Source organism: Sebastes fasciatus, chromosome 7, assembly GCF_043250625.1.
Source record: "Sebastes fasciatus isolate fSebFas1 chromosome 7, fSebFas1.pri, whole genome shotgun sequence".
NCBI classification, from domain to species: Eukaryota; Metazoa; Chordata; class Actinopteri; order Perciformes; family Sebastidae; genus Sebastes; species Sebastes fasciatus.
In genome coordinates, this window is record NC_133801.1 from 23,405,214 (window position 1) to 23,428,297 (window position 23,084).

At 41.0% G+C, this 23,084-nt stretch overlaps 1 protein-coding gene across 3 annotated transcripts; it reads left to right on the plus strand.

Annotated features, from left to right (window-relative positions):
• The first annotated feature begins 59 nt into the window (after positions 1-59).
• On the plus strand, positions 60-22,168 carry sytl2b (synaptotagmin-like 2b). Of its 3 annotated transcripts, XM_074642331.1 has the most exons (20): positions 66-410; positions 2,437-2,619; positions 4,672-4,832; positions 5,479-5,590; positions 7,722-7,770; positions 7,875-7,977; positions 8,119-8,539; positions 8,624-8,835; positions 10,791-13,079; positions 14,971-15,072; positions 15,155-15,205; positions 15,311-15,405; positions 15,500-15,610; positions 16,728-16,897; positions 18,140-18,242; positions 18,375-18,536; positions 18,739-18,823; positions 19,100-19,202; positions 19,420-19,625; positions 21,070-22,168. In XM_074642331.1, the coding sequence occupies exons 2-20, from the start codon at positions 2,519-2,521 to the stop codon at positions 21,216-21,218; spliced, it is 4,785 nt and encodes a 1,594-aa protein (XP_074498432.1). In that variant the 5' UTR covers positions 66-410; positions 2,437-2,518; the 3' UTR covers positions 21,219-22,168. The 3 variants fall into 3 exon arrangements, 2 of the variants coding, with proteins under 2 accessions (XP_074498432.1, XP_074498433.1); XM_074642332.1 differs by lacking the exon at positions 15,500-15,610 and having other exon boundaries at positions 67-410; XR_012594760.1 differs by lacking the exons at positions 18,739-18,823; positions 21,070-22,168 and having other exon boundaries at positions 60-410; positions 19,420-19,559.
• Positions 22,169-23,084: the final 916 nt, after the last annotated feature.

Below are 23,084 nucleotides of genomic sequence, written 5' to 3' on the forward strand. Positions count from 1 at the left end.
CTGTTTGAAATGCCTCAGGTCCTCCTGGGCTTCCTGTGGGGATGTCCACACCCTTTTGTCAAACACACATAATGGTATCAACTATCACAGAGACTCAACGTGTGGAAACTGAGGACATCTGCTGGACGCCACCTTCCATCACAGCACAGATGACACCTCGCTGAAAAAAGTATTGAACTCCTCAGCTGGTTGCACATGTCAGGTCCTCCCTCCATCCCTCCACACAGAGTCCGCCCCCCTCTCCTCAGCTGCTGTCCGGGGAGTCCAGCTCATCCAGCAGCAGCAGCAGCAGCAGTCTGTGGAGGAAGCAAACACCACCACACCTACTTCACCTGGTTTATTTGTTAACCGACACATCAGGATGGGAGTCACAGGAGCAGTCTGGAACAAGCCTGCAGGCATCCTGTAAGGTAGGTGACACACTCTGAATCTTTCAATTTAAACATATGTCAATTGTTTTTACCAATTTGTGCTTGCATTATAATGTTTTCATAAGGGACATAATAGCATCTCTGTACATCTGACTGGGTGACAGGTGTCGGAGGAAGGTGTAATCAAATATGTATTTCAGCAACAAGCGAGACAGTGGGGGAGTTCTTCTCATTGTTTTCATGACAAGGCAACATTTCCAGCATTGTCCTCCTGCAGCTTGTTCACATTTATCTCAGAATCTGCTGTTGCGCAAAAGACATGTATGACTTAGACATTTTATCATTTCACTGTCAAGTACTTTTAAGTGTGTTTTTGCTTGTTGAAATAACCGTCAGTGAGTTTGTCTACAGAGCTGTTGAGTCAACAACTAGTTCCTAAATAAACATGCAAAAGGAGCACACATGATAGATTTATGGTGTAGAAGGAGTGGTGGAAGAAGTGCTCAGATCTTTTACCCTAGGTAAAGGTACACAAGTATTATTAGAGAAGAAAGTAAAAGTAGTCATTCTGCAAGAAATTATTATTATTATTCCATTATTAATGATTATTACTTAATTATTATTATTAATAAGCAATATTGTATATATATATATATATATATATATATATAAGGACTATATATAAGGACTGTCAATCGCTTAAAATATTAAATCATGATTAATCGCAAATTAATTAAATTAATTAATTACATTTTTTATCTGTTCAAAATGTACCTTAAAGGGAGATTTGTCAAGTATTTAATACGATTTATTTAATACGTGGAAGTGGACAAATGTGCTTGCTTTATCCAAATATATGTATTCATTATTGGAAATCAATTAACAACACAAAACAATGACAAATATTGTCCAGAAACCCTCACAGGTACTGCATTTAGCATAAAAAATATGCTCAAATCATAACATGACAAACTGCAGCCCAACAGGCAACAACAGCTGTCAGTGTGTCAGTGTGTTGACTTGACTATAACTTGCCCCAAACTGCATGTGATTATCATAAAGTGGGCATGTCTGTAAAGGGGAGACTCGTGGGTACCCATAGAACCCATTTTCATTCACATATCTTGAGGTCAGAGGTCAAGGGACCCCTTTGAAAATGGCAGTTTTTCCTCGCCAAAATTTTGCGTAAAGTTTGAGCGTTATTTAGCCTCCTTCACGACAAGCTAGTCTGATATGGTTGTTACCAATGGATTCCTTAGGTTTTCTAGTTTCATATGATGCCAGTATCTTCGCTTCACTCATCTTCACCCTGGCATTAAAACTGAGCCCGCTACAACCTAAAAATCACAAGTTGCGTTAATGCGTTAAAGAAATTAGTGGTGTTGAAACAAATTTGCGTTAACGCATTATTATTGCGTTAACTTTGACAGCCCTAATATATACGTATATACATATATGTATGTTTACATATATGTATATATATACACACATATGTAATGTATGTATACACATACAGTATATACACATACAGTATATACACATATATGTTACATGTTTTTAATGTAAAATCTTAATCAATAAAGTAACTAGTAACTAAAGCGGTCAAATACAATATTTCCCTCTGAAATGGAAGCAGAGTAGGCTACCTCAAAATGTTATTTAAGTTCAGTTCCTGAATAAATCTACTTAGTTACTTTCCACCTCTGTTTGTGAACAGAAACAGAAGCTACAGTGACTCATGTGTCACCTCACAATAACTTGGTGGACCTTTTGGAATGGCTTCTTCAAGTGTTGCAGATGTTTCTGATTTGGAGCTAATGGGCGCCGCTGCATTCACTGTCCTTAATCACAGGCCTGTTGTATGGAGGTCACTGGAGTTCAATGGCTGAAGAATTGCATGCTGGGTTGTGGTCACTTATTTTTAGAAACAACTCACCAAACAGTTAGGGACTGCCTGTCCTGTAATTCATACCTTGAGATTTATTTACATGGATATTTAGTGGGCATTACAAAGAACAAAAACACAACTTTTCAGGATGTGACTTTGTGTGAATTTACCCGACAGTGACAGACCCAGCTGGTGGTTGCTCCCTGCTCGCTGAGCATTTCCACATCTGCCAGATGAGCTGAGAGAAGCAGGAGGAACCATGATCGACCTGAGCCACCTGACGGAGGAGGAGCAGGGGGCGATAATGACGGTGCTGAGGAGGGACGCCGAACTGAAGAAGGCTGAGGAGGAGAGAATCAGGTAGAAAAACAAATCAGCCAAAAGAAATCTGACATCCTTTATCTGTGTTTTTTAAGGTGCTTCAGATGACTACAGAGTCAAACTCGAGCAGAAAAAAGTTTTGCCCCTAATGTCGTGTTATTCAGCTAATGTAATTTTAATAATTTAATAAGTCCTTCCATTGCCTGTTTTATGAGAAGAGGCCTTTGTGGGACGGTCAAAATAATACTTGTCTGGCCATAACAGAATAACACAATAACAGCTTGGCTGGACACAGACGTCGCCTCCATCACTGAGAAGCCGCAATGTGAAATGGGCAATTAGATTACAGCCAGTCCACACATGGGAGAGGGTCACGCTGCTCTGACAGACAAGAATAGAAACCCTTAAAGGCCTCAATGATGAGAGACACCTCACCTGTGAAGAGCCTCATACTAGTGCCTCCTTTCAGCTTGGAATTAAAGGCACATGTCAAATATTGCAGCTCCAATTTAAAATCAGCTGTTAAGCTCTCTGTTGACCCTTTGGGAGAGGCCAAACATTCCTCTCAGTGTATATCTAAGGCTTGTTAAGACAAACAATAGGCCCTGTATCATTTCTGATCCCTCCCATGTGCAGAAACAAACTTCTTCTTTCCCAATAAAAATGCAGTCATGCATGTAAACTGACAAAAAAAAACAACCTCTTTGAAGATGTGTTTCATTTCATTCACAAGAGTCAAGAATGTCATGAAACAATGTGCTTTTCATTGTGAGTTTAATGGAATTGGCTGGCCAACTTTGTATTTTTTTTGATCAGCGGGAGTCTGAATGCTCGCTGTGTCTCTGCCGGTCTGGTGTAAAAGGATTAAGCCAACAGCCTGTAATAATGTGCTACCCTTTTTTCACATGACCGCTGTGCTTCCCCGTCAAAAGGAACGATGAGGTGGATCAGTCATTTCCCTTTGATTCAATTTGAACTTGATGGGAATGTTTTTCCGAATTCTTTCCTTGAGATAGATCATGTGTGCAACTGTTATGTAAAGCTGGTATTGGAGTTCAAAGTGGAGTTAAAGAAAAATACATGATGTAATGAAAATAATATTAAATGATAAACATTTTACCCTCTTAAACTCTTAAGATATAAAAATTAAAATAATTGATTAAAATATTTAATCGCCATTAATCACATAATTGTCCATAGTCAATCACGATTAATTGCAAATTAAATCACATTTTTTATCTGTTGAAAATGTACCTTAAAAGGAGATTTGTCAAATATTTAATACTCTTATCAACATGGGAGAGGTAGGGATTTATGCAAATGTATGTATATATCACTAGAAATCAATTAACACAAAACAATGACAAATATTTTCCAGAAACCCTCACAGGTACTGCATTTAAAAAATATTCTCAAATCATAACATGGCAAACACAGTACATCAGTGTGCTGACTTGACTGTGGCTTTCCCAAAACTGTATGTGATTATTATAAAGTGGGCATTTCTGTAAAGGGGAGACTTGTTGGTACCCATAGAACCCATTTTCATTCACATATCTTGAGGTCAGAGGTCAAGGGACCCCTTTGAAAATGAACATTGCAGTTTTTCTTTGCCAAAATTTAGCACAAGTTTGGAGCGTTATTTAACCTCCTTCACGACAAACTAGTATGACATTGGTTGGTACCAATGGATTCCTTATCCTCAGTTATAAAAGCTATAAAACTGAGCCAGCTACAACCTAAAAATCGCAAGTTGCGTTAATGCGTTAAAGAAATTAGTGGTTTAAAATGAATTTGCGTTATTATCCTGTTAACTGTGATAGCCCTAAATAAAAACAAAATTGTATCCAGTTGTGGCGACAACGCCAAAACAACCTGTTGTGGTTTGTCCCTTCTTTGTTGGCCCTTGGCTTTATATTTCACCTCATATTTAGAGATTAGTGCTGCTCAAACTGAATTAAAACGGTGTCAGAGCTTAAAGTAAGCGTTGTCTTGCACTCAGCTTTGATCGACCTATTGCATAAACAGACGATGAATGACAAACGTCGACTTAAGCATTTTGTAAATGTGTCCTTCGTGTTTCCCCTCCAGGAAACTGGAGCAAATACTAGACAGCGGCTCGCAGTCCGACACCGAGCTGAAGTACCTGTCTGGAGAGTGGTTCTACGAGGCCAAGTCTCGCAGACACATGGACACGATCCACGGCTCGGAGATCATCCTGGCCTCCATGAAACAGAGGAAACCTGGTTTAGGTGTGTTTGTTCTACATTGTTGACAAAGGGCTTGTTTTAAAGCACACGTTCTAGCTCGAGCACTCTTTATATTTATTGTTTTACCTGTTATCCAGCAGCAGGTTATACCTTCAGGGGTATTTTTAACGTTACCTCGTGTGTCTCAGACTGGCTTCCTGGAAGTAAACAATGTTTCCCCGGGGCGAAACCAAGGTTTAAATCCAAACTTTTCTGCCTAATCTGACTACACCAGATTACAGAAGAGAAGAAAACTAAAGCGACGCAGTTTGTGAAAATGTTGGATTTAAACGTTAGTTTTGTATCCTTCAGGGAAGATCATAGACAACTGTGGGATAAAAAATACTTAGGAGGATACAACCGGCTGCTAAAGTCTATATAAACCCAACCAGGTCGAGGCAGATGGCCGCTCACCCAGAGCCGGGTTCTGCCCAAGGTTTCTACCCGCTAAAGGGAAGTTTTTCCTTGCCGTTGTCGCATAAGAATGCCGGCTCATGGGGGATCTCTTGTTGGGTCTCTAAATTATACAGTACGGTCTAAACCTGCTCTATATGGAAAGCGTCTCGAGATAACTTCTGTTATGATTTGGCGCTATATAAAAATAATTTGAATTTGATTGTTGTTATTCATAAGCTCCTTTCTGCTGCAGACGGTTCTCTCAGAAGTGAACGATCAAGGACGCCCAGCAGTCGAGGTTCAGACATCGTCGCTCCACCAAAACCTGCCAGATGTTTGGAAGCACTGCAGCCGCAGGAGATCAAGTACACCATCCTTTCTTATTCATAGATTTACCAATCATGTTCTTATTTAGCCTGCCACGGTGTTCACTTGAAATGGTGTGGCAACGTATCATTTTGTCTTCAGATGACATTGAATAACTCGACTCAATTTTGAAATACCGGAGCAGCTCCTCTCTCTCTCTCTCTCTCTCAGTGTATACAGTATTTGTGTGCAGTGTGTGTGGTGTCTTGTGACTCAGCCTGAGTAAACATAGGTGGTGCTAACTGGGAATATGTCTGTTTTATAGTCCGGCAGCAGCTATTGCTCACAGCACTGTTGAATGTGGTCTGACATTTTAAGGGATTAACGGATCGACAGTTGAGCAAAGTGTTTAACTCAGTAGAGCTCTTGGCATAGTGAATGAGAAGTGGCTGTTTGTGTTAGTGTGGTGGTTATTTATGGAATGAAAACCTTCCACCAAAAGGATGAGGATGTTACTCCTATCCTGCTGAGGTAGAATACCTCAGAACAACAGGATAATAGTCTTTTTTTCAAAGTAACTTATTATGATGAATACTTTTACAGTTTGCAATTTACAATTTAAAGGTACAGTGTGTAGGATTTTTTGACATCTAGTGGTGTGGTTGCAGATTGCAACCCCCTGAGTACCTCTACGCTCACTCCTACCTTTCCAATACTGCTGTAACGTGAGCCACCAAGTGCAAAGCCGTGGTAAAGCTATTTGCCTCACTCAGAGGCCATCCTTACCATAATAACACTACTTTTGGAGCAATGGAAGTCAGACGGTGGCTGGCGGTACCACGGTTTTGCACTCTGTGGCTCATGTTACCGTTGTTTCACAAGCGTGTCAGAGAATTACGGTGGCCTTCAGGTAACGTAAACACACAAAAGGCTCTCTCTAGAGCCAGTGTTTGTTTTTGTCCGTTCTGGGCTACTGTAGAAACATGGCGGAACAACATAGCGGACTCCGTGAAGAGTGATGCCTTCAAATGGGGTTGTATTTACCGTGTTCATGAAAAGAGTCCTTATGAACGTCCCCCTCTTGTGGTATTCACGACCTCGAAAAGTGGAAATTTTCTAAAAGCTCAGAGTTCACGACTTGTGACTTGTTTGTTGGCGTTGTCAGAAATGGCGGAGGCCATGGAAGTTAAATTTTCGGTGCATAATAAGTTAATATATTGTAATTTTTGTCATATATTGTTTTTCTTAATAATTTTATAATATTTCTGAGGAAAATGTTGATATTCCCAACGGCCTCATCTTTTCCCTCCGTCATTACGCCTTTGCATTTCCTTTATTATATTACCCACTTGCTGGCTTGCTAAGTTGTTAGCCTCTGTGGCTTCTAGACGCCGACAGTTACAGTAATATTGCCGTTGCTTAGTAGCCGCGTTCTCACGACTTAACCACTTGAACGTCACGCATATCGTGTACACGACTTCCCGTGTTGTAAACACGAGCTCACGAGTTTCATTTGAAGGCACCAGTAGACCCGCTCCCTATGTAGATATGAAAGGCTCATTCTAAGCTAACGAAAACACAACGATTCTTAGTTTCAGGTGATTATACACTAATGAAAACATAGTTATGAATATTATATTCCATTTCTGCTAATAGATCCCTACAAGATGCTACACACTGTTCCTTTAAGTAACGTTGTGCGTCAGCTGAGACACCTTTCACATGATTCTATAACAAGTTGGGTCAATATTTGCTTTCTGATGGAGCTTCTGTACTTTGTGCAGAGAGCTACACATTCCCTAAACACACAATAGACCCAAGAATGTAATTGCCTAAAGTCTATTTGCAGCCTGATAATGCTGTAGTTCCTGTGTTTCATCACATGCATTTTAAATGCAATCAAATAAACTTGCTTTCCCGTGGTATGAATCCTCTTATTCAGCCACAGAATTCCTTTGATATTATGGTTGATTAAGTTGGGTAGACATCTTTCTCTTTGATGTCAGTGGTATTTACAAGTCAGCAAGCTCCAGTCATGCACACTACAGTACAGTTCACTTATGAGAAAAGAAACGTTGCTGCTGAGATGTTTTGCAGCAGGCGCATCATGTTAAACTGCACTTCATCTGATGCTTATAGTGCTTTAAATTCACCTTCCCAGACTAAATATTACAATTATTTTTCCCACAGCGATGCAGAAAAAGAGAATCTAAATTCAGCGGGCCGCTCTCCAAGATCGGTACAAAACAGGTTTTTCTGTAACTGTTTTCCTTGCTTTAGTGCAACCTTGTGTTACAGTCATATCGCAATGCCAAACATTAATTATAATAATTTTCCTTCAAGCCGAGGCACAACCCTTTCAACCGGGCTTCCCTTATTGTTGTTGCCCCATCCGAAGATGATGATGACACGTCAACCAGTCACGACCAGGAGTCATCTGAGACAGGTTGGAATTGAAACTTCAGACACATTTGTGAGGCTGCGAAATAGAGATTGACCACATGATAACACAAAAATGAACATGCAAACAAAGAAATAGCAGCGCAGTATTGAATCTGTAATCTAGATCTTCCGTTGTTTCCCTCAGAGCCCATATTTCCACTGAAGAGCCACCAAGCAGAGGCCAATCAGACTTCGGGGGGCTCCCTCACATCAGAAGGCTCCTCTGTAGGTTTACGGCCAGTGCCAAAGAGGAGGACATTTCTCTCAAGACGTACCTCCAGTCAGTCAGAAAGCAACAGCCTGGTGTTAGACGCTCTGGGAGGGTCAGCGGGGATCGTTCCCGCCCCAAGACGGAGCCTCCAACGAAGGTCCAGTGAGAGCTCTAACCAGTCCTACCTGAAGGGCCAATATGAAATGCCGCAGAAAAGTGTTGATTCTAATCAAGAACCTCAGCCATCCAAACCTCTAGATGAAAACTCCCAGCAGCCTCTCTGTGATGTATCTCAGGTTTCGTCTAATTCCAGTCTGGAGAGAGAAAGAAAGCCACCTTCTATAACAAGAGACAGGTCAGTGGACGATTCCTCCCACGACTCTGACCACATTTTAATTAAACTCTCTCGTCCCTCCACTCACAGCCTGTATAATTTCAGATCAGCCACGTACAACAGGAGTGATACGTCCACTGACAGAGAGATCCCACAGGAGAGCGATGAAATAGATGATCGGACACAAAGAGAACAGTCGGCGTTGAACACTGTCGTCCTGCACGGAGGCAGCATTCAGGATTCAGACAGAGAAAACGACAGCAGCGTGGGAGCAGCAATGAGGCAGGAAGAGCTGAGTCTGCCCCGAAGCACTGTGGGTCAGTCCAGTAACAAGCATTTACTTACTGTAGTTAAAAATATGTTTGAATTAGTCCTCAAATGTCAACTAAGGCAGTGGTTCTTAACCTTTGGACCCTTAAAATGATGAATACTTGTGACAAGAGATGTGAGAAGTTCAACCTCAGAGCGACTTTTTCTTCTCAGATTGTTTAATTTTAAGGATTTTTAGAGGTCTGAAGAGGTAAAAGTTTGCAGTATTTACCATATACTGTAAGTGGATGTAGTCACCATGACGTCACCCATTTGGTTTGTGGACTGCCGTTTTGAAGCCTCGAGTTTGTCATTTTGGCAATCGTCATCTTAGTTTTTGACACGCGAGGGTGGTGTACAACCAAACGCTGAATAAGACATTTTTAGGAGACCAAAATGTTACAATTAATTTTCATGAACTGAAATCACACGGTGAAAGTTGTAAGCAAAACCGTAGACAACTCCCAGACCGGACAACGCAGTGGTAGCGACCTGTCAATCACAAGGTAGCCACACCCTAAAGCATACCCTGCTTTATGGTCTATTTGACTCTAAATGGGAACATAATTTACTAAATGAACATCATGCTGTATTGAAGAAGACTTGAAACTAGTGATTGAGAGCATAAACTCATGTTTACAATGTTTACTGAGGTAATAAATCAACTAAGAAGTAGGGTCATTTTCTCAAAGACTTCTATACAATCAGACTTGTTTTTGCAACCAGAGGAGTCGCCCCCTGCTGGCTGTTAGAAAGAATGCAAGTATAAGGCACTTCAGCATTGGCCTCACTTTTCAGACCCGGAGGTTGCCCACTGTATTGTCCAAGAAAAGGCAAAAACATAGGTAGTATTTCTTTCTTATTCATTTAATTATCTTGTGACCCGTCTGAACTAAAGTGTGGCTGTAGTTTTGTCTGATCTTCATTAATGTTCAGGAAAAAAAAGAGGCAGAAATGATGTTTCCATCCATCCATTGCATATCGAAAAAAAACAAGATGTGATACAGGCTGACGGATTATTTTTTTATTAGTTAGAGTCCACAGGGGGCCCTGTTGCATGTCACCCCCCTCTCTATCACCATAGCAGCTGATGAAAACACACCAGGGTGCAGGTGCATCAGAGGAGACAAATTTAGTCATTAAAAAAACACAAATGCCATCTTAGCAGGTGGGAAGCAGCAATAATACAAATGTAATAAATAATAAAGGTAGTTGATGGAAACACTCACTGACTCACTTTGGCCCTTAACTTTTCATCTAGCAACATCAGAGGATTTAAAATTCAATTTGTCCCATTCTTTGTTTTATGATCAAATACCTGCAAAACTAATAACATTCACATCAGACTCAGCTGTTTTAGCAAAATGTGAACATGGTAAACATTATACCTGCCAAACATCAGCATGTTAGCATTGTCATCGTGAGCATGTTAGCCTTCTGACGTTAGCATTTGGTTCAAAGTGCAGCCTCACAGTGCAGCTAGCGTAACTGACTCTTATGGTACGTGTCCACAGCCTCCGTCCTCTCCACGCTTCCCATTCATTGTCTATGTAAGCAGCCGTGCATTGCATTCTGGTAGCATGACGGTGTGTTTTGAGACACGGGGCTTATTTCTCGCATAAAATGTAAACACATTTTGGTGAACTATTTTTGTGATATAAGAGAGAAAAGAAGTTTCCAAATGAGCCGACATGTTGTTTCCGGTTTGAAAGCTGGGAGCTACAGCCCACAAGGGTGAGCGTTCATCCAATCAGGTGCGTAGTGCCTTGTGTCTAGTGGCAGCCCATCAAACGTCCAAAGCTGGAAAGGAAGATGATCCCTCGTGATAAAAAACACCCCTGTGGACATTTACCCTTAGTCATGTTAATACAAAATGTGGGTTCCTGGGAGATATGGCAACCCTGCCGCAGCACAGTAGCTGTCTGACAAGTATTTAACTCTCTTTTCGTATCTTTCTTTTCAGATCCAGAACCTCCTGTATCTTATGATCTCAATTTCATTGATAAATCTGATCAGCAAACGCAAAAGAAATCAAACCAGAAACACGCGTTTCAATTATCCACTCAGACCACCAGTCCCACCGGCGATGAGGACTCCATCGCGAAGGTGCTGGACTGGTTCAGCCGCAGCACAGACAGCCTCGATTGGCAAAACACCGAAGACGGTCCAAAGTCCACAAAGAGCTCCGATAAACAAGTAGAAATCAGGAAATTAAGAGTTGAAGATTTATTACCAAAAGATGTTGGGGATATTATAAGCGATAGAAAGAATGAACCCCTTGAAATGAGGAGAAAACACTTCCAAAGACAGACCAGTGAGGCCAAAGAGTTAAGAGCTACAGACAGAGAAACACAAGAAGAGGTGAAAGGGGATACCAGAGACAGAATGCGGTCACAGGAAGTTAAAGATGATAACGATGAAAGCCAACCAAACCAAATCTCTGATCTGAAGTCATTCTGGGAGAAAAGCGACACGGGACCTAAAATACTTATCGGCAAAGGCGACAAAGGACAAAAACCTGTTTACCTCTCACCGGAGAAAGATGAGGAGAAAGTGGACAAACCACACAGAGCGCCTGATATGCCCACTGTGCCTGGGATATACAACGGGAAGGGGATTGATGATCAGCAGAAAGATACTGAAGATGATGTCCACTCAAGATACAACTCAGATTATTTAAAGTTAGCAGCCAGTCCCCAAGTAGCTGACAGAAGAGGTTCAGACACTGAGATTTTATGTGATACCAGACTTAGACCACCGCCAAGAACACCCATCCAGTCCAGTCCACAACCTGACAGTATTTCCCAATCTAGAGAAACCTCACTGCAAGAAGAACTGTCCAAGACTATTCCTGTGTCTCAGCTGGATACAGATCCAGACTCTGAGAAGCTCTATTTGTCCAGAAACAGCCCATATGTGGACTACAAAACACCAATGCGTAGAGGTTTAAGTGAAGATCCACTGACGAGGGATAGTGAGGATAAAAGCGTTGAATCAGGCATGTCTTCTAAACGAAAGGAGGATACATCTAGTAAAGACAGAATTATCAGTCCTCACTCAAACAGACAAGGTGTACCGCGTCAAGAAAGTACTGAGAAGATAAAGCAGCTCAAATCTTTCTGGGAGCAGGAGAGGAATTCTCCGTTTTACACCAGCAAACCTAAAGCTCTTGGTGATGGGAAAGTTGCTCGTGGTGCAAATCAAGGAAAACTGACGAAAAGATATACGAAGTCAGAGTACGATCTGACGTCAATTGGAAATTATTCAGGCAGCGATGAAGGAGACTCCGATAGAAATCATCACAATCTTACCGTTCTTCCTTTGAATCAAAGAATAGACAAACTGTCCCCTAGCCTGAGCACGAGCCGAACACAGTTTAATACTCTGCGTCAGTTCTGGGGCGTGTCGGCGTCAGATACCAAAGGATCGGTTTCATCCGACAAACCCAAAAGCCCCAAAAGGAAAGAGCCAATAAGTGCCCAACTTTCATCTCAGGAATTAAAAAGCGGTGACCCTGAGATGTACTACGTATCAGAGAAAACAAGTCCAGCTGTCACGAATTCATCGCCACCTCTTCAGAATCAATCAAAGGGGTCAAGAGCGGCGAATGACGGCAAAAACAACCTGCCTAATTATACGACAGCTGAGTCCAAAAGGAGCTCAAAAGACTCTAATAGAGAAGAGAAATCCTTGAAATCCCCAAGCGGTTCACGAAAAGAGATTCGTTCTCCAAAGAGCAGAAAAGACAGCTTTAGCAATTCGAGCAGTCGTGGAAACTCCATGCGTCGCGCCGCTAGCATGTTCGCTCTGTGTTTTCCTGATGAAAAAGAGCTTAAAATGGATGGAAGCCCCGTCAACTCCCAGAGCAGAAAGCAGAGGCAGAACTCCGAAAAAGGCGCCTCGCCGAGGAGATCACCAGAGGAAGCCGAGACTCTGACTCCACGTGCACGGGCATGTGTTCCCAGAGACTACCGGCACTACCTGGGCATGACAGATGAGACCAGCGTGCACACCTCCCTCGCCCCGGCTGGGGAGGACGAGGGGTCGGAAGGAAAGTCCAGGTATGAGTTTGACCTGGATGGGCCGGTGAGGGCCAGCACTCCGGTGACCGTAGAGGAGCATTACAGCAGGAGGGGCGGCAAGACGGGTCAGCGCCCCCTGTGGGCAAACAACAGCGGTTCAGACGCAGGTCCGGAGTCATCTGTGAGCAGCACGTCAGGCTCCTGGTCCAACTCCAGGAACAGTTCAAACCGTGAGCACCAACTTTTTTTATTTACAGGGTAATACGAGTAATTAGTAAGTAAGTAAAACAGTCATAGCCATTTTCAAAGGGGTCCCTTGACCTCTGACCTAAAGATATATGAATGAAAATGGGTTCTATGGGTACCCACGAGTCTCCCCTTTACAGACATGCCCACTTTATGATAATCACATGCAGTTTGGGGCAAGTCATAGTCAAGTGAGCACACTGACACACTGACAGCTGTTGTTGCCTGTTGGGCTGCAGTTTGCCATGTTATGATTTAAACATATTGTTTATACTAAATGCAGTACCTGTGAGGGTTTCTGGACAACATTTATCATCGTTTTGTTTTGTTAATCGATTTCCAATAATACATATATACACACATTTGCATTAAGCAAGCATATTTGCCCACTCCTGTGGTGATAAGAGTATTAACTACTTGACAAATCGGTACATTTTGAACAGATAAAACATGTTAAATTAAGTTGCGATTAAATATTTGAATTTATTGACAGCCCTAATTTAAATGTAGTTTTAGAAAAAGATAAACCTTTCTTTTTTTGCATAGATTTTTCTAAGAAGATGAACTTGTTTCCAATCAGTAAAGCTGTTTCATTTATTATCTATCAATAATTAAGATGCTGAGTATTACAAAACAGACAGAAAATGATACTAAGTTTGGATAAAAAAAGAATAAACAACTGTTTAAAGCAGGTAGTAAATGTTGAGAACAAAAGAAGTTCAAGTCAAGAATGAATCAACATGTAGATCTGCTATATAGTCAATATATAACAGAAATATTTTCAGTTTTATGAAATTTCATACATAATTCTAACAATGTATTGAAAATAAAGCTGTTTTGAGACTCATGGGCGATTATTATCACTATATATCCAGCAGTATCCTTGATATCATGTCCGTGTCGGGTTATCTGTGTTGGCAGAAGCAAATCTCTGTAAACACTGTGTGTGTGCCTGCGGTTAGCTGCCCATGTTTAATTTGTGGGCTGGCCGATACGTCGCTCTTACTTCACTGACACCGCACAGGTGAAAAAAAAAATGCTTCGCAAACGTTAAGCAGCTTCATGTCAGCTTTTAATAGCTTTACTAGCTGTACCTATAGATCCCTCAAACAAGTACAGTAGTACAATTTCAGGCACAGCATTTTATGTTAGCATGTTAGGAATCAAATTAAACACTAACAACATACACTAAAGTACCATTCATTATCTACATTATCTTTGAGTTCCTACTTCACACAGCTTGTACATTCATGATCTTATTTTACACATCTTACCACAACTATTTAGATTTTTTTGTGTATTGATTATAGAGCTGCAATGATTAGTCGATTAATCGATCAAATGAATTATAAGTAATGTTTTGATGGTTCCAGGTTCTCAAATTAGAGAATTAACTGCATTTCTTGGTCTTGCAGTGAAATAAACTGAATATATTCCGGTTTGGACAGGTTTTTTTGGCCAAAAAAAAGCCATTTATTACTATGACGTCACCTCGTGGTCTGGGATATTGTGATGGACATTTTTCGCAAGTTTTGGATGTTTTATAGACCAAATGATGAATCTATTAATTGAGAAAATAATCTGCATATGAATTGTACATGAAAAATAATGGTTAGTTGCCGTCCTAATTATGAGTATAGACACATTATGTGCACAATGAACTTGCATTCAGATCAACTTATAGCTCAAAATACAAACTCATTACTTAGATTTTTTCGAGTCACAAGTTAAAACAAAAAACTCTGTCCTCTGTAAAAAACATATTGTTTGTCCAATATCGCTGTTTACAGTCATGACATGACTGTTAACAAATATTTGCATGAACCAATTTGAACAACGAAAAACCAGCCCTACTGCTTTTTTTCTCTCCAAAAGGTGAGAGCCAAAACCTTGTAAGGAAAGCTTTGAGGCGAGCAGAAGCACGGCCGAAAAATCTGACTAAAAGTTTGGAGGACATCACAGCATCCGTATCACCACGTGAGCATGTCCTCAACTTCCAGGTCACGTTGTCCGTATGCACAGATCCTTTTGGGTGATTTCTTTTGATTGTTTCTCACAGGACAAGAAAGAAGACAAGACCCATCTGCTGACATGAGACGCAGTAGTCATGGTAAAAAAAAAGAAAAAAAGCCTGATCCTTTTCATTATGGATAATGTTTGACTTCAAATTAGTCAAGATTTTGTATCTTCTGCTTCCCAATCAACCACTCTTTAGTTTCATCCATTCCGTCGCCGTCCGCATCCTTATTTTCGGATCCGGAGCAACTGAAGAAGATGAGCAAATCGGTTCCTTCGTTCCTACAGAAGGAGGTAAAACCACCCCCGCATCTTTTAGTCCAATAGGTCAAAGCCTGCCATGCATCCCTGTGCATGGAGCTTTCTGTGCATGCTGTCTGTGTTTCAGGACGATAGCGGAGACACTGACTCTGAGGACGGTGACCACCCAAGAAGACTAAGGACGGGCAGCTCTTTGAATAACCTCACTGGCTCCTCTGGCATGGCGTCTTTCTCTTCTGTATGTTCACACTAACGCATGAGCACGCTTTACGCACAGACACAGCTCTCTTAAACTGTGCTGTTTGATGGCTTTCAAGCTTAAATTGGGAGTTTCCGGGATTGACATTAACCTATAATTTGTTTTTTGTTAGGAGTGGTATAGACTCATGGTAGGGACCATAAACTGTATATAAAGATGGAAGACGCGTCTCTACTTCCTACCACTGTTGCAGTCTGCACAGTAGTGGTCGGGGGGCTGGAGCCGCCGTCCAAGGTCCCGCCCACATACCCGCCCGAGCCAATCATGAGCCGAGCACGGGCGCATCTTGTTAACCTGAACCACCTGTTTGATTAGAAAGACACAACAATTAACCATAATATCTCTACAACTACAACGACAACAATAACTACATCTATTATCAAATTGACACCTGTTCTATTACACAGACTTGTGACGGTTATGGAAAGTTAAAGTTACATCTCCTCTCTCGTACAATTCCCGAACCTCCGGCTGTGACCACTTCACTCAGAGCAGCTGTCAATCACAGCTGTCAATCATGATGTCTCTCCCCCTTTTTATAGCATCAAATAACTAATTAAAACCAAACTTATCTGAAAAATTAACACTTGAACATACATCAGCGTGATAAGAACTACCTAAAATGACAGAAACCATCTTTGGGAAAAATTTTCTTTGACGTGTACTTTGACTTTTTTAGTTTGGTTGATGTCCCATCCGCTAACATGGAGAGGGTGGGATTTATGACCTATACTGCAGCCAGCCACCAGAGGGCGATTGAGATGTTTTGGCTTCACTTTTGGGGAGCTGTCATGTTGTCCATCTTTATATACAGTCTATGGTAGGGACCAGACGGTCAAGCACAACCATTAAAAGCGTACTCGACACCCCCAGTTTGATTTCATTTTCAAACTTGAAATCTTCAGCCGCAACCGACGCTGCCTAAAATGTGTAACATCAGTGGAGATCCCCTTTAAATTGCCACTCATTAGCTCTGTCATTGACTTCTAGATTTTCAGAAAACCACAAATTATCCAATAAAAAAATGTATGTAAAGATTACAGATACACTTGATGATATAAAATGTTTTTCTACTTGTCTGTGTGTGCTCCTATAGCTGAGTGGAAGTATGACGACCATGTACAGCGTAGACTTTGGGAATGTGGACGTTCAGGGAAACATCCAGTTCTCCATCAACTACATCCAGAAACTCAGAGAGTTTCACATCTTTGTGGTTGAGTGCAGAGACCTGGCTGCAGTTGACCCAAAGAGGGGCCGCTCAGATCCGTGAGTACTGTAGCCTACCTGAAGTAGTCTGTCATCATATTTCTGTATTGTAAGTAGTGTTCATTCCCTGCTAAGTGAGATAAATGACTGTTGATGTGGCTCAGTGAATGAAAAAAATATTACGTTTGTTATCAAAAGAAGATCAGAATAGCTTAATTGTGTGTGATTTGGTTAAGGAGATACAGTCATTTTTAGGAATTTCCCACTTTCCTAGAGTCAGAAACTAATAAATGCCATAGGACAGATCTTTTTTGTGTATTTGGTATAGACTGAATTTATGTCAAACAGCAATTTTAGTCTATCTTGGCTCAATTGTTGAGTGTCTATGGCAGGGGTGCCCAGAGTTTTTCCCTTGGATGGCCAAAACTGGAACTCAATGGTGGGCCATGGGTCAAAAGTAAACACCTATTGTATTGTATTGTTAAGATGCAAAATGGTACCAGGATCCCAAGTATCCCTAATTGAATATTGTTTTAGCTTTAACATAGTTAACCCCTTAAAACCCAATTGCTGAATACAATTGTGCTTATTTCCAGTCATACACAATTTATGCATTTCCAAGACTGTTTAGGGACCCCAGCATGCAGAAATATTCAAATACACCATTTTTAGAATAGGTGAAAATGACACATTTGTACTGCATTCAATAAACTCCATGTTTTGCCAAAACATGCATGGGATTATTATGTGGGCATGTCTGTGAAGGGGAGACTCGTGGGTACCCATAGAAACCATTTTCATTCACATATCTTGTGGTCAGAGGTCAAGGGACCCCTTTGAAAATGACCATGCCAGTTTCTCCTCACCAAAATTAAGCCTAACTTCGGAGTGCTTTATAACCTCCATGACATGGTTGGTACCAATATTATTACCATATTATACCAATAATTTTCTAGTTTCATATGATACCAGTACTTTCGCTCTATCTTTGATACCGAGCCTGCTACAGCCTCTGTTAACATAGCGGGCCAAATCTCACTTGTCTATAGGACGTATGTCTGAGGGGAGGCCCACAGTCTCAGACTTTAACAAACCCTGATATATACAATACTACTATATAATACAGTAGAACTGATGATGTGTAAGGTTACATTTTATGAAAAACATACATTGTTCTTAGCATGTGATTTTTTTTAGTTTACCAGTTGTTGGCATGTGAGTCTGAAAGTACATTTTGGCCACTAACTGTGACTACTTCCTCATGGTATTAAATACTGAAGGTGTATCTTTTTGATTTTGAAGGTATGTCAAAAGCTACCTGTCTCCTGACAAAGCTAATCTGGGAAAGAGGAAAACATCTGTAAAAAAGAAGACACTGAATCCAACTTACAACGAGATCCTCAGAGTAAGAATCCACAGATATATAATGCCAGTAGCACTTAACAAACACAGGCACTTTCCCACACTGTAATGCTTAATACTTGGCAGCCATGATAATCAACAAACAAAAGCAGCTCGCTCTTCCCTGTCCTCGCAGTATCGTGTTCGCATGGAGTACCTCAGAACCCAGACACTCATTCTCTCAGTTTGGCACAACGACACCTTTGGCAGGAACAGTTTCCTGGGCGAGGTAGACGTGGACCTCTCCAAGTGGGACTTTAACCACACCCAGATGAACTACTTAGCCCTGAAATCAAGGGTAAGGAGAAAAACAAACACACACAGGCTTGCTTTATCCGCAGCAGTTGTTTTCTCATCAAATAACAGCAGGTTATCTAAGAATGTGGTCATCGACCCGGAGTCTATTTGAACTGGTTATATCACATGCACTATTGTATAAGCTATGCACAAAGGAATTTTGAAGCTTCATGATGTAATTTATACTCTGTCAAACGTTTCAGACTGCACCCACTCTAGCGCCATCACATGGTCGAGGAGAGATGAGACTAGCCTTACGTTTCCTGCCACAGATCATCCGCAGTGCAGGTCCGCACAGGGTTTTACTCTATTATTCAAAAACAGACTTTCTATTTTTATGTAAATTGTAGTTATCTGCAATTCCACCAACTCTGTAGACCATTTCATAAACATAAACATTCTAAATGTGTCCCAGTTTATTTCCTGTTGCAGTGTATGAATGACATCAGCTGACAGGAAGTAGACATGGACCCATGCTGTTGCCTAGCAATGCAGTTCCGTTGAAATGGTCTATAAAAAAGGTTCTTTAAATATTTTGTATATTTTGTTTTTTCTTCTTCAAAGAATTCACTAAGGACCATCCAAACACCGGAGAGATTCACATTTGGGTGAAAGAATGCAAGAACTTGCCTCTAATCAGGACCGCCATCGACCCATATGTTAAGTGGTATGCCCAAAACATTCATCTTAAGTTAAATAGTTTGGGAAATACTCTTATTTACTTTCTTGGCGAGAGTTAGACGAGAAGATTGATACCACTCAAGATTGGTGTCGATCTTCTCATCTAACTCCAAGCAAGAAAGCGATTACGCATTCTCACGAAATTCCTTCATCAATTGATTATTTTCTGCTATAACATGTTTCCTCTTCCCCCTCATCTCAAGCTTTGTGCTGCCGGACACGAGCAGGAAGAGTCGCCAGAAGACACGTGTGCTGCGGAGGACAGTGGACCCAGCGTTTAACCACACGATGGTGTATGACGGCATCAGACAAGCTGATCTACCAGAAGCCTGCGTGGAGCTCACTGTCTGGGACCGAGACAGGCTGGCCAGCAACCTGCTGGGGGGCCTGAGGCTTGGACATGGAACAGGTACTGGTAGAGGGAGAGCTCCATCGCATTTCAAAATACACAAACCGAACAAATCTGACTCGTGCAAAAAGCAGTGATCATCATCTGAAGCATTGCATTGTTGTTTATATAGAAAACTGCACTTTCTGGAGAAAATGTGGTGTTATTGCTGTGATATGAAAACTATTTACTGAGAAACTATAAGAGCAGACATGGCAGAAATTTTTCAGGCACCTTAAATGGGGCTTGAAACACAGATTCTCATTGTAAGGTAACAGTAGTAATCACTGAGCCACCAATTCGTTCCCTTATTCATTATTCACTATCTACTATATAGTCACATATATATAGAGAGAGATTTTTATTTCTATTTAGTAGGGGTGTAAGAAAATATCGATACACATGAGTATCGCGATTTTATGTTGTGCAATACTGTATCGATTCTCCAAAACACTGTATCGATTTTTAATTAACCTCTTAAAAATCCGACGGCTTCTATTCAATCTTTCGGAGGTTGTAGTGGGCTCGGTTTTAAAGCTAGAGTGAAGGTACTGGCATCATATGAAACTAGAAAACCTAGGAAATCTACCAATCATGTCATACTAGCTTGTTAAGAAGAAGGCTAAATAACGCTACAAAGTTATACCAAATTTTGGCGAGGAAAAACTGGCATGGCCATTTTCACAGGAGTCCCTTGACCTTTGACCTCAAGATATGTGAATGAAAATGGGTTCTCTGGGTACCCACGAGTCTCCCCTTTACAGATATGCCCACTTTATGATAATCACATGCAGTTTGGGGCAAAAACCATGCAGCTTTTTGCATGCAGTATAAATGTTGTATTCTGTGGTATTGTATTCTAAAAATGGTTTAATTCTGGTGTGTTCTTCATACTATGATAGTTTTCCTAAAATTAAATTTAAAAAGAAAAATCGCAATATATCGTGCTGCTTACAATAATATTGATTAGTTACCCCTGTATCATGATATGTATCATATTGCCAGATTTTTGCCAATACACAGCCCTACTATTGAGAGGACTATAGTCTCCCAGATGGCAAAATCAAAATGTTTTTTTCTTTCTCAGATCAATTTTCATCAAGTAGCCGCCTGAATTTAGGCCTGCAAAAAGTTCTCATTCGGAAGAAAAATGTCCCGTGTCAGTCATTATTAGATATTACATTATTAGATTGTTAATACTGATGCATCAGTGTACATGTAGCATTTTACTGTTGTACTGTAGCTACGTCAGGTGGAGCCAGTTTGAAGTACTTTATATACAGTTTAGTAGTTTAGTCAAGCGGTTCACAACCTGAGGGGCAGGCCCCTCCAAATGGTCAAGCGATAAATCTGAGGGATTGTGAGATGTTTTATGATGGTGGAAAAAAGAAGGAAACAAAGGATTCATTTTTCAGGCTTGTCTCTAATCTTTAATGCTTGCATTTGTCTCTATGTCTCCCTGTAGGCAGAAGTTATGGAGCACTGGTGGACTGGATGGACTCAACTCCTTATGAGGCGGCCCTGTGGGAGCGCATGATAGCCACCCCAAATGAATGGGTGGAGGACATACTCCAATTAAGAGTGCTGAACTCTGCAAAAACTAGTTTCAAATAACTAAAAGTGTACCAGACTGCTAAAACTGCAAATACAGTATATTTCTGAGAGGTAAAAACACTACCTACATTAACAGTTTTAAAGATTTAAACTGAGTCACGAAAGGTTTTCTAAGGATTTCGAGTCTGATGAAAAATAAAGTAAAGACACCAGTGTCTTTACTTTGGAAACAACCATGTGAAGGTGTTTCTAACCTCCAAGAGTGCTCTAAGAAATAATATTAGAAAACCAAATGGTGGAAACAAACCCCTCTGGAGAGAGAGTTGTGTATAAATCAGACACTGGCTCCGCTTTGAGCTTTTGTTTGGGAAGAAAAGATGAAATATAAGACACCTGCTGGTCTATGTGTTGGCTTTTGCCTTTTCTAACGGTGTTCAAACAAGAATGTTACTGCACAATAAGAAGCACTGAGGCACCCAGGGAAACCATACATCAATCATACAACAATAAACCCCCCATTAAACCAACCAAGACTCACATTTAACAAAGGTAACAACATACAAAGAAAACCCCAGGCAAGTCTGGCAGAACATCTGTTGATAGGCTTTAATTAATATCCACACAAGCATGTGAATAAAGGTGTAATACCCACAGTTGTACCAGAATCTACATTTATATCCTTTAACACTTTATACTGTACAGTATGTCTCAGGTCCACCATTGTTGTTAGTTGCTCCCAATGTGCAACACACCTATTTACTCCCTAAATATGTCATGAGCCAAATTATCTATAGCTTTTTGTGAGGCTAATATTAACCAACATGTGATGGCAAAACAGCTGTAACAATAAAACATGTAAATATTCACTTACGCGGCTGTATCTTCTCAGACTATTATTTTGACAGTATTGTTACATATCTAATTTGACAGCATATAATATGTGACATGTGATGAACTGGTGCACTTAATCATATTAAAAAAATGGGATTAAAGAAATGAAAGAACAACTTTCACAAGTCTATTTTTATTGTTTTATCGTCATAATGGTGATAAGTGTGAGCGGTAGTACAGAGGTTCACCTACAGACTGTCTGAATAACATGCTGGTTTTGACTGGAAAGTTGCTGCTCCTCGACGTCTCGCAAAATATTTCAACATCTCAACATCTACTACTATCCTACTTGGATGGGTTGGCACACAATTTTTGTCGACTCGTGAATTTTTCACTTAGCACCATGGGTCAAAATTTGAATTTCTCCAGTGATTGTGACCAGCTGGATGGATGGATATATAGATGTCGACCCATATTTTAAAACATGGCAGCCCACAAAACCACGTCGTACACTACGCCCATACTTTCCAAACCTCCCAGTTTTCCCGGGAGTTTCTCATTGCCCTCTCCCGGTTCCCTCCCAATGTCACAATTCTCCCATGTTTCTCCCAATTTGTGGCAAATTTTCGCAATTTTTCCCTTTCCGTTATCTTAGCCTGTTTCTGGGTCTGTACAGTGTGTATAATCCTTACTGTTTCCACCCAGACGACAATAGAGCTACACCAACTGTCGCTTCCTGGCAGAAGAGAGCAGTCTATGCTCGCAACACGGCGCAGCTTGAGCTCATGTTTGAGCTGCGCACGCCACTGGGTTCAGCACACATCACAGCGTGCAGCGTCCAAAGTTGGGCTTTCGCTCGACGTAGCGAAAAGCCGTCAGCGTGGCGCAAGCCAAATGAAAATAATGGGTTTGAGAGTGCAGTAGTGCCGTTGTCGCGTTGTGTCTGAAAGGGTCTTCAGTGCGTGAGAGAAGGAGAGAGAAATGGTGAGTACTAAGAGAAAGGAAATACTCAAGCAGCATTCTTTGCCCCAATCTCTACATTAAACATCACCCAGTTAACTCAATAATAACATGTTATCGCAAATGTGTTTTAAC